Source organism: Chiloscyllium plagiosum, unplaced genomic scaffold, assembly GCF_037043375.1.
Source record: "Chiloscyllium plagiosum isolate Xiang-an unplaced genomic scaffold, Cpla_swu_hap1 HiC_scaffold_10, whole genome shotgun sequence".
NCBI lineage: Eukaryota > Metazoa > Chordata > Chondrichthyes > Orectolobiformes > Hemiscylliidae > Chiloscyllium > Chiloscyllium plagiosum.
The window spans coordinates 74,172,802-74,185,330 of record NW_028270148.1 but is presented as its reverse complement, the minus strand read 5'-3'; the positions used below and the strand labels follow the sequence as shown (position 1 = coordinate 74,185,330).

General features: G+C 39.8%; 1 protein-coding gene across 16 annotated transcripts in view; it reads right to left on the bottom strand.

Annotated features, from left to right (window-relative positions):
- arid1b (AT-rich interaction domain 1B) overlaps positions 1 to 12,529 on the bottom strand; it is a 620,676-nt gene that overhangs the window by 528,525 nt on the left and 79,622 nt on the right. For all 16 annotated transcript variants that reach the window (XM_087991455.1, XM_087991461.1, XM_087991456.1 and 13 more), the window contains exon 2: positions 4,967 to 5,170. In XM_087991455.1, coding sequence (XP_087847581.1) covers positions 4,967 to 5,170 — 204 coding nt within the window. The remainder of the gene's footprint in view (positions 1 to 4,966; positions 5,171 to 12,529) is intronic.

Genomic DNA, 12,529 nt, shown 5'->3' with positions numbered 1-12,529 from the left:
ATATAGACAGCCAGGATCGAGTGACTCCCTAGAAAAGTGTAAGGGCAGTAGGAGTATTCTTAAAAAGAGAAATCAAGAGGGCAAAAAGGGAAGATAACATAGCTTTGTCCAAAAGGAGAATCTAAAGAGATTCTACGAATACATTAGGGCAAAAGAATAAAGAGAGAGACAGACAGAATAGGGCCCCTTAAAGATCAATAAGGCCATCTATCATTTGGAACCACAGGAGATTGACAAGATACTAAACGAGTATTGTCTGTCAGTATTTACTGTGGAGAAGGATATAGAAGCTAGAGAATTTAGGGAAATAAACAAACAGTCATATCTTGACAAATGTCCATATTACAGAAGAGGACATTTCTGGACATCTTAAAACACAAACATGCATAAATTCCCTGAAGCTGATCAGGTGTGGGTAGCTAGGAAAGAGATTGCTAAGCCTCTTGTATTTGCATCGTCAACAGACACAGATGGGGTGGTTAATGTGGTGCCATTATTGAAGATAGATGGTAAGGAAAAGCCAGGGAACTATAGACAGGTGAGCCTGACAGCGGTGGGCATGTTGTTGGAGGGGATTCCAAGGGACAGGATTTATACGCATTTCAAAAGACAAGGACAACCAGGGAGTCAACACTGTTTTCTGTATGGGAAATTGTGTGTCACTATATTGCATTGTTTGAAGAAGAAGTGATAAAGATTGATTAAGGCAAGAATAGTAGACATTGCCTATATGGACTTCAGCAAGGCATTCAACAAGGTTCCACATGGCAGACTGGTTCGCAAGATTAGATCACAAAATCCAGGGGTAGCGAGCCAAATGGAAATAAAATTAGCTTGAAGGTAGGAGAGAGGGTAGTGGTGAAGCGTTGTTTAATTGGACTGGAGGCCTGTGACAAGGGGTGTGCCACAAGAATTGGTGGTGTATTCACTGCTTTTTGTCATTCACATAAGTGATTTGGATGTGAATATAGGAGGAATGATTACCACGTTTGCAGATGATACCAAAATTGGTGATGTAATAGACAGTGAAGTACAATAGGACCTTGATCAGATGGACCGATGGACCAAGGAGTGGAAGATAGAGTTTAATTTAGATAAATGCGAGGTGCTGCATTTTACATAGAACATAGTACAGGTACAGGCCCTTCGGCCCTCGATGTTGTACCAATCTTTTATCCAAATTTAAGATCAGACTAACCTACATACCTTTTATTGTACTATCTTCCATGTGCCTATCCAAGAGTCGCTTAAATGTTATGGTAAATCAACACAGGACTCGTACATTTAATGATACAGCCCTGGGGAGTGTTGCCAGAGACCTAGGGGTGCAAGTGCATGGTTTCTTGAAAATGGAGTTGCAGGTAGACATGGTGGTCATAACATTCGAGTTTGGAGTTGGGATGTCATGTTGCAGCTGTAAAGGACATTGGTGCAGCCACTTTTAGAATACAGCATTCAATTCTGGTCTTATACTATAAGAAGGATGTTATTAAACTTGAGAAGGGTTCAGAAAAGATTTACAAGGATGTCACATGGATTTGAGGGTTTAAATCCCTGCACAGGGTGATGCGTGTATGGAACAAGCTGCCAGAAAAAGTGGTTGAGGCAGGTATAATTACAACATTTAAAAAGCATCTCATGAGTACATGAATAGGAAGAGTTTAGAGGATGTGATCCAAATGCTGGCAAATGGGATTGGCTCGGTTTATGATATCTGGTCAGCGTGGACGAGTTGGACTGAAGGGTTTGTTTCTGCGCTGTAAAATTCTGATTCTATAACCAGATAAACTACACTCCTGATAGAATCTTATTAATGCTTTGTGCAACTGCAGTAAAATCTCCTTACTTTTATATTTCCTTCCTATGTATAGTCACTTCTTGTACCTACAAAACAAACTTTTGTATTTCATCTACCAGAACACTCCGATCCTTCTGAATTACTGAGTTCTGAAATCTCTCCATTTAAATAGTAAACTGATCTATCCTTCCTGCCAAAATGGATTAGTTCAAATTTTTCACTATTTTACTTTATCTGCTAATTTGCTACGTTTATTTTCTTAAGTCACAACAAGCACTTTCGATACAAACATATGAACTAATGGAAGTTAAAATACCGTTACTGTAATTTACACAGATGAAAAAGGATCTGCAGCTTCATGCTAAAGTATCCATGTGCATGCATCTTCACATCATCTTAATCTTGAGACACCATTAACTAAATTGCAAAGCCATCATCCACAATACCTATTTGTTACAGTCAACAAGGTTTATAAAAACACATTTTGATTTATTTTCCTATACCTGTTCACATTCAGCTAAGTTTGTACATTTTGCTACTCATAGTGGTAATAACATTCAGGTGATGAAACCACTGAATGTTCAGCCGTTATAAGATTTTCTGAGATCAGCCATTTCGGGAACATGGCAATACATGAATATTTGTGGGACGCAAGGTAGAGAGCTCAAAAAGTTCAATTTATAACTCCCCTTCAGAAAATAAGTGATACTCTACAAGCACAATCATATTTTAAGAAATTATAATTCTTATATTTTAAAATCGAGGAAATCGCAGCCGGCAAGTTATAATCAGTTATTGAGTTTAACCTTAAGGTTCTTTTCGTTGTGGCATTAGGTTATGAATTTAATAGTTCATGATTTGTTCTGCGGTCCAAATGTATCAAATAAATAATCACTGCTGATCAGCCAGATACTACTAATAAAATCTTAGATTAGTAAATAAAAAAGTAGCAAGTCCCAGAATTATCCAAGTCAATGAACATTGAGAGTGCGGTAGTATTTGGCATTCCTAAATATTTCATATGTATTCATATTTCACTAGATATGACATCAGAGTCAAGTAACTACTTTTCAAACTAAGTTATTCTAGAATAAACATTGCCACATTCAAACATCAAGAGACTGCAGCATTGTTAAACTGAAGGGAATTATTAAAATGAAAAAAAAAATGCAGATTATGCAAAATATATCTTAAAAATAGCAACCACTTGCTTTTCTAACAAAAATAAACCCCCCCTATTTCATATATACGGATACTTCGTGCTACATTCATTTATCATCAGAGCTGTCAGCAACATGGAATACAGTCTGTGATCAACATCACACATACCAAGAGACTTCCATTACTAATCAAAGTTTATTTTCCCCAAATTAGAACTTTTTGATTAGGGGAACCTATTAAGTAGCGTAGCTTCAGGTTTATATTAACATTCCAGTTCAGTTATTGTAGTTTGAAATGCATAATGCAAATCAGGTATTAATATATTTGTTCATGTTTCACATTCAACATTTGAAACATAAACAGCACCATACAAAAATTATCACTTTTGTCTCACAGTACATTAGACACAGATCAGCAATGCAAACAAGATTAGGTACATTATCATATGGAAGCTGTTATAGTGAGAAATTGTGGCAGCTTGGTTGTAAGTGCCCATTAATTTTTCAACTACTCACAATCCTGATTTGGTGAAAGAAATGTGTTGTTGAGACACAGACACCAGAAGAGTCAGGTACAATTCAATGTGACTTCACATGATGTGACATTAGGAGATGCAATTATTGTTCTCAAGTAAAACTTTGGTAAGTTGTTAAAAAGTTTCCAGACTTTAATCATTACCTGATAAGTCCCCATCAGAAAGCAGTGATAAATAACCCCGATGAAGGGCTCTTGCCTGAAACGTCGATTTTCTTGCTCCTCAGATACTACAGATCCTACTGTACTTTTCCAGCACCCCACTCTTGACTCTAAATAACCCCATAATTGAGTTGCCAGTCAGGACACATTCTGGGCTAAAGAACAGCCATTTGGACAATATACTGAGGGCATTGAGTACTCTATGAACTGCATTCAAGCAAGAATCAAAATCTTCCTGTCTGTTATGGGCATTAATTTAAAATTATGAACAGATACAAAGTTCACTTAGAATACTAGAGTAATTGGATTGTTAAGCAATTAATTTTGACCTTCACAGTCCAATATAGTTTCTTCAAACAGTTTCCCTCAATTAAAACAATGAACACTGAAGAATCATAGAATCCCTACAGTATGGAAACAGGCCAATTGGCCCAACAAGTCCACACTGACCCTCCGAAGAATAACCCACCAAGACCCATTCGCCTACCCCATTACTTGACATTGACCCCAACTAATGCACCTAACCTTACACATCCCTGGATACTGTGTGAGCAATTTAGCATGACCAATTCACCTAACTTGCACATCTTTGGATTTTGGGAGGAAACCAGAGCACCTGGAGGAAACCCACACAGACACGGGGAGAATGTGCAAACTCCACACAGACACTTGTCCAAGGCTGGAATCAAACCCAGGCACCTGGCGCTGTGAGGCAGCAGTGCTAACCACTGATCATAACTAAATTAATACTTAAGAATTGGATTGGTTTATTTGCAAATACTAATCCTTTCATAGGAGTATTATAAAGCAACAAGCTTCAGTTCTTTACTTCCTTCCTTGCTTGCACTTTACAGTATTTCTGATTTAGATACTTGCAGTTGCTGTATTCTTGAATCCTTTCATTTACCAACGTAATGGTTTACATCTACGAAGACAGAGGACACCTCTGATGAGAGAAAAAAAAGGAACATTTCCACCCCCTTGTTCATTACAAACTCACTGCATTGGTGGTTTTAGAAATGACAGAAGCATGGTAAACAAGGCAGCAGTTTCTCACTAGAGATTTAAGTGAGTGTTTTAAATCATTCAAATTTCACAATGTATTGGTTATCTATGCCTCTTGATCTAACTACCATTATACATTGGCTATTTTCTGCTGTCTCCAGTGTACCTCACCCCACAATTTAGAGAATCTACAAATCACCACAACCAAGCAATGTTTTCCATTCCCATTATTAAATGACTTACCTGATTTCAAGTTGTTAGCTACAACAGAGAGCTACAATAATCTGAAAATGGTATTACATTTACCTGTTGCTGTAAGTATTGCATTCCTCCCATGTTACTTGGATTTCTGCCCTGCATGGTTACTGGATAACGTTGTGGTGTAGGAGGTCCATATGACTGCCCAGGGTAAGGTCCACTCTGCTGTTGATGCTGCTGCTGTGAATAAGGATTGTTGTTCATCCCGTATAGCTGAGGTCTCTTCATACCCATTTGTTCAATTGGGTTGCCCTACATTAGGAACATTAAGAAGAATTGATAACTGATACATCTTAAATGTTTTAGAATTTACAACTAATTTAAAATGTTATCCCAGCCCTGAAAAGAATGGCTAACAGCTTAAACTATTCTCACTATCCTTCAACTATTGTATCTCATAATATTCAGTAAAAACGTCAACATGTCATCACTGCGAAAACAGAAAACAAATTCTCACACAATTTATTACCATCTCCATTCATCATATTAAATTCTCCCCAATAGGTGGTAATTTTGTATCACATCTAATAGAAGAGTTTCATCAATTGCAAGATTGACATGAAGCAATGAGGGGGGTCTTCCAGTGCCATGCCAGTTTCAACTGAATCTGGAATGAACTGAGCAGTTTTGATGACGACTTGAAAAGAAGATAGGTATCACACTCATTGGTGACAAATCTTGCTTCAATTTCAGTGTAAAAATGCTTGTGATCAGAAATTGAACATTTTCAGACACCCAGTGTCAACATCAAAGCAGACGCAAGTGTACATCAAAATCACAATCATCCATCTGAATGAACACACAGTTCTAATGAATTATTTCAATCCCAAAAAAGATCACTGCAGGATTTCCTCAGGGCAGTATTCCAGGCCCAACCATCTTTAGGTGCTTCAATAACCATATCTCCATAAAATTGGAAGGCAAAAGGTTGATTACTAACAGACAACATTATATCACACAACAAAACAGTTCATACTTGCTTAATACAAGCTCCTGACAACATTCAGGCTTGGTCATATAAGTAGTGACCAACACCTGTGCAAATCTTCCAGGCAATAATTAACTAACTAAATAACTATCTCCAACATCTAACTAATACATGAACAGTTACATGAAGTCTGTGGGCGGCACGGTGGCACAGTGGTTAGCACTGCTGCCTCACAGCGCTTGAGACCCGGGTTCAATTCCCGCCTCAGGCGACTGACTGTGTGGAGTTTGCACGTTCTCCCCGTGTCTGCGTGGGTTTCCTCCGGGTGCTCCGGTTTCCTCCCACAGTCCAAAAGATGTGCAGGGTCAGGTGAATTGGCCATGCTAAATTGCCCGTAGTGTTAGGTAAGGGGTAAATGTAGGGGTATGGGTGGGTTTCGCTTCGGCGGGTCGGTGTGGACTTGTTGGGCCGAAGGGCCTGTTTCCACACTGTAATGTAATCTAATCTAATGGATACTACTGCAGACAAAAAGCTGAAGGGAATGGCTCATGCCCAGACTACCCTAGGCCCAAATTAATATAACAATCTCTACTTGCTAGAAATGGAAGTAGCCCAAGAAGCTCAAAACAAAAATAATCACTGTGATTATGACCCCATCCACTGGGTAAACATCCACACTCTTTACCACCCACATTTCCTATCTACACTACATTATCTACAAGGATGCACCACAGCCCCTTAAAACACACAAATTCTAAAACTAGAACAAAAGTAGCAGGGTACATCATCTAACCCCCCCCCCCCCCACCAAAATTCCCCTTTAAGATAAACATAATCTTGACCTGGATATGTTTTGCCATTCCATCATCACCAATGCCACATTACGAGAATGAATTTTCTTTTAAGATTTTCAATTTGAAAATAGCATCCCTGAAATAAACAAGCATAGATGGGGATAGTAATTTTTCTACAGCTAAACATTCCGGTCACAACCACTTGTTTTCACGGACAATAAACATTAAAAACTAAAATACAAAGCTTCTTAGGTAGTTTACATAACTCAAATCCCCAACTCTTTTGATCACCTTTGCAGATAAGATGATCCAATGTCTTGGTCAATCACATACAGGGCAAGTTTCCTCTATTCCACCTCAACTTTCGTAGACCTTACATGAGAAAAAAGCTGATACTTTTTAATGTGCTGTACATTCCATATAATTCTTTGTAATACTACAGCATAACACTGCTTGTCATATGGGCTGAGTCCTCTGACCAAAACTGTCAATTTAAAAATATTTTTTGTCTATAAGCCCAAGCCCAGTAGTCAGCTCACATTAGATTTGCACATATCCAATATTCTTTTATCCTACTTCACACTTTTATGTTCAGTACACAGAAGAGACTTTCTCTCTCACCAGTTCAGGATACATTATCAATTGCTAAAATCAAAAGAACATACAAACTCAATCCTGTTTCTTTTTAAACAATTCCAATGAATTCTGGGAGAAGTAGGCTCTGTCACCACAACTGATCAGCGGAGTGAGGGAGAACCCAGTGTCAAGGAACAGTAAGCCCCACACATTGTATTATAGTGTTTCCATCCTTCCGTCCTTCTCTAATCAAAAGAGAGAGATTGAGGCAGGCTGTTAAGAAGTTTGTTGTAGCCGAGAGGGTAATTAGTCTATTTGTAAAGATTGCATTGTAACTTAAGTAATCAGTTAGTGCTGCTAGTTGGTATAAGTCCAGGCTTAGGTGAATACCTGGCTTCAGTAAGGCGAGCAAGGTAAGAAAATATGCCTATCAGGGTAATAATTAAAGACACAGGAAGTAAATTTGATTTGAGAGGACTCAGTAAACTCTCAGAAAAAAGGGTAAACTCAGGTTAACTGCAACAGAAATAAGTGCAAAATACTGCACTGGTATAAATCAGAAAATGTTGTAAATAGTCAGCAAATTTGGCTAGTCTCTATCTGAAGAGAGAAATATCAAGTCAATGTTTCAGGCTGATGACATCATCAGAACTTCAAAAATGAAATGTGTAATAGTTTTCAGCAGGTGCATCGGGGGTTGCTACAGACTAGAAATACGCACAAAAAATATCAAATGGCAGCAAGAATGAGGCATATAGGGCGAAAGGAATGGCCCCAGCAAGAAATAAAGACAGATCTACAGGAACTAAGTGAATTGATAAGTGAATCTAAGAAAATGGGGAGAGGTATGATCTAAAATGATTGAATCCAATGTTAGTTCAGAAGGCTATAAAAGAATCTAACTAAAAAGATGAGGTATGGCCCCACAGGCATACATGCAACTTTACTGAAACTGTATAGGGAGCCAAAGTTAAAGTGGGGCAGAGAATTAAAATAGAGACAGCAAACACTACAAATTCTTGGCAGAGTTGGCAACATCTGTGGAGAAAGGAGGAATTAACATTTCAGGTTGATAACTTTTCATCAGAAACAGACTAAAATGGCAGGCAACCAGGATCTCAGGATCACTATTTGCAGACTAATGGAAGTATTCCACCACAAAGCATTGATCCCATCTGCATTTCGTCTCTCCAATGCATAGGAGACTGAGTCACGAGTGGCCAAAACAGTGTACTATGTTGATAGGACAGGTTTCACTACGAATAAATGGATTAGGAAGTGGGAAAATAAGAGGTAAAGGGCAGGAGTTGCATCGCCTGCATTTGCATCAAAAGCTGCCATGCAAAGGAAGTGTGTTTCAGATTGAAATGTGATCAGGATACTATAATTTTTATTGCATCAAAATATTAAATCAGCTATATAGCTCAAAACTGTAAAATGGAAAGGCACTCGATAGTAGCATCACCTGCAGGCAGCCAACTGTTCAATATGGAGGCTGGTATGGAGGAAGGCAAATACAAAGATGACGACTAGTGCTCTGGGAGAGAATAAAAGGGGCAAGAGAAGAAGTGTTGAAATGGAATGGTCAAAAGATTCCATTAACCACTGTGGTAAGAATGGGAGCAGCTAATTTCCATTGAGGAAAAGGAAAGATATGGAAGCTCCCTCTGTTATCTCCTCCAGCCCACGTCCCTTGGTGAAATCTGGAGTCCTCTAATTCTGGACTCTTGTGCATCTCTGATTTTTGTAGCTGGTCCTCATTTGCCTAGACCCCAAGCTCTGGATTTGCCTCTTTGCACCTCTCTGCCTCTTTACTTTGTTCATTTTAATATTTCTTAAAACCTACTTATTTGACAGATGGCTGGTATTTCCAGCCATGGTATTTCCACCCCAAAGAAATGCTCTAAGCACCAGAAACTACTGCTTCCTTCTACAGTCATAAGAGCTGCCAGGTTTACACAGTTCAGGGGAATTAGCTAACAGTGATTAAAAACAGAATCACAACTAAAGGCATTGAATAACTGACTTGAATAAAGATGAAAAGGACCCAAGCAAGTGGATGGGCCCCTCATCCCATCATTAAATTTGGAACGGACAGGTCTCATTTCAAATTTCCAGGTTTTTAAACTGGCACTCAACAAGAACAAATTTTATTAATACATTATGCTTGAAGTAATAAAATGTTCCAAGGTGCTTCAAAAACCCTACCATACAAGGAGATGCTACCAGTGTAGCCATCTGTCAAATAAGTAGGTTTTAAGAAATATTAAAATGAGCAAAGTAAAGAGGCAGAGAGGTGCAAAGAGGCAAATCCAGAGCTTGGGATCTAGGCAAATGAGGACCAGCTACAAAAATCAGAGATGCACAAGAGTCCAGAATTAGAGGACTCCAGATTTCACCAAGGGACGTGGGCTGAAGGAGATAACAGAGCGAGCAAGAACATGAAGGAATTTTTTAAAAAGCATTATAAAACATAATGCTTGATCAAGAGCCAAATTCGGTTGGGAAGACATGAACAACAAGGCAACGGGGATTTTGTCCAAATTAAGACCCAAGGAAGAGAGCTTTGGATGACCTCAAATTTATATCAAATATGACAGGACCATTCAGGAGTACATTAGAACAAAGCAGAGGTAATGAAGACATGCACACGGGTCTCAGGAGCAGAAGCAGGGTGAAGTTATACAGGTTATACAGTCATAAGAGCTGTACAGCATGGAAACAGACCCTCAGTCCAACTTGACCATGCTGACCAGATATCCTAAATTAATCTAATCCCATTTACCAGTACTTGACCCATATCCCTCTAAATCCTTGCTACTCACATACCCATCCAGATGCCTTTAGAATGTTGTAATTATACCAGCCTCTGCCACTTCTTCTTGCAGGTCATTCCATATGTCCACCACCTTCTGCATGCAAAAGTTGCCCCTTAGGTCTGATTAGATTAGATTACTTACAGTGTGGAAACAGGCCCTTCGGCCCAACAAGTCCACACCGACCCGCCGAAGCGTAACCCACCCATACCCCTACATTTACCCCTTTACCTAACACTACGGGCAATTTAGCATGGCCAATTCACCTAACCTGCACATCTTTGGACTGTGGGAGGAAACCGGAGCCCCCGGAGGAAACCCACGCAGACACGGGGAGAACGTGCAAACTCCACACAGTCAGTCGCCTGAGTCGGGAATTGAACCCGGGTCTCTGGCGCTGCGAGGCAGCAGTGCTAACCACTGTGCCACCGGTCCTTTTTATATCTTACCCCACTCACCTTCAATCCATGCCCTCTAGTGTTGGACTCCCCTACCCCAGGAAAAAGATCTTGTCTATTTACCCTATCTATGCCCCTCATGATTTCATAAACCTCTATAACTTCACCCCTCAGCCTTCGACACTCCAGGGAAAATACATTACCAAAATAAGTTTGGAAACTCATTTCAGGTTCAATTCTGACGGCAAGTTTGCAAACAGGCTGACTTACTCAAATTGTCAGGAAAAGGAACAGAGTCCGTAGCTGGAACAGAGAGAGTTGAGAGTTTACAGCATGAACAAAAGCAGTAGTTTATCTTTCCCAGTATTTAACTGGAGAATTGCTGCTCATACAATTGCCCTGGAAACAATCTATACAATTGGATGCCATTATCAAATGTGGAGAAACTGATGTCATGCATAGTTTATATTTTCTCATGGGAAGTGAGCAGCACTGACAAGGCCAGCATATGTTAGCCATCCACATACTGCCCTTGATAAGATGGCATTGAGCCATTTTTGTTGAACTGATTCAAGTACTACAGCAGTGTGCGCATGCCTTGAAGAGAAATTTGCAGGTAGTAATCATCCCATGCACCTGCTAGTTTTGTCCTTCTATGTGGTAGACGTAATGGGTTTGAAAAGTGTTGTTAAAGGAACCTTCGTCACTTGTTGCAGTGCATCCTGTACAATATTGTTTTCCTTTATTTAAAAACGTAAATGTATCGGAGCAACTTCGAAGATTTATTAGGCTAATACTGAAATGGGTAGGCTGTCTTCTGAGGAAAGGTTACGCAAGCACACAAAATAGGGAAAGTAGACCATTTGGCCCCCTTGGCCATTCTGCAATTCAATAGATCATGGTTGTTTTGGTTGGTGTTTTGAATGTCATATTTCCATCCACCCCCAATAATCCTGGATTCCCCTGCCTAAAAAGAGTCTATCCATGTTGGTATTAGAAATATCAATAACCCCCTTATCCATAGCCTTCTGATTCAGAGTGTTCCAAATTTATCAACCTTCAGAGGGAAACATTCTCATGTCTTCAAAGGATGACTTTTTTTTCCAAATGCCCCCTGTTCATTCCCATGTATCTGTTGCCCTTTCCCTTCCAGATGAAAGTGGTCATGGGTTTGGAAGGCGCTGTCTGAGGACCTTTCTGCAGTGCATCTTGCAGATCGTGCACACCACTGCAATGCAGCAGAGGTGGAGGGAACGGATACTTTTGGATGTGGTGCCAATCAAGCAGGCTGCTTTGTCCTGAATCGTGTAAAGCTTGAGTGCTGTTGGGGCTGCACTCATCCAGACAAGTGGGCAATATTCCATCACACTCCCAACTTGTGTCTTGTAGATGTGGACAGGCTTTGGGGAGTCAGGAGGGGAGTTATTCACTGCAGTATTACTAGCCTTTACCCTGCTCTAGGATGACTTTTTTTTTAAATGCTCCCTGTTCTGGATTGCCCCAGAAGAGGAAACATCCGTTCCACATCCACCCTGTCAAGATTTTATATACTTGTATCAAGTCACCCCTCACTTTTCTAAACAGCAATGGAAATAGGCTCAGCATAACCAACCTATCCTTGTAAACCACCTTTTTTGCATTTAAATCTTTCCTTAAATGAGGCGACCAAAACTGCATACAGTATTTGAGATGCGGTTTCACCAATGCCCTGTGTAACTGAAGCTTACATTCTTACCATAAGTTCGTAAAACATGGGAGAAGTCGGCCATTCAGCCTATCCAGTTTGATCTGCCGTTCAATGAAATCATGGCTGACCTGATAATCCACTCCACTTTCCTACTTTTCCCCATAACTCTGGATTCCCTTACGGATTAAAATACTGTAGCTCAGCCTTGAATATACTTAATCAGCCTGAACAGCTCCAATGGTAAACAATTCCAATGATTCACAACCCCACAGAGAACAAATTCCTCCTCATCCTTAAATGTACAACGCCATATTCTGAGGTTATGCCTTGTGGTCCTAGGTTCTCCCTTAAGGGAGAAACAACCTTTCTGCATCTACCCTATTAATTCCTTCAAGAATCCTGCATGTTTCAA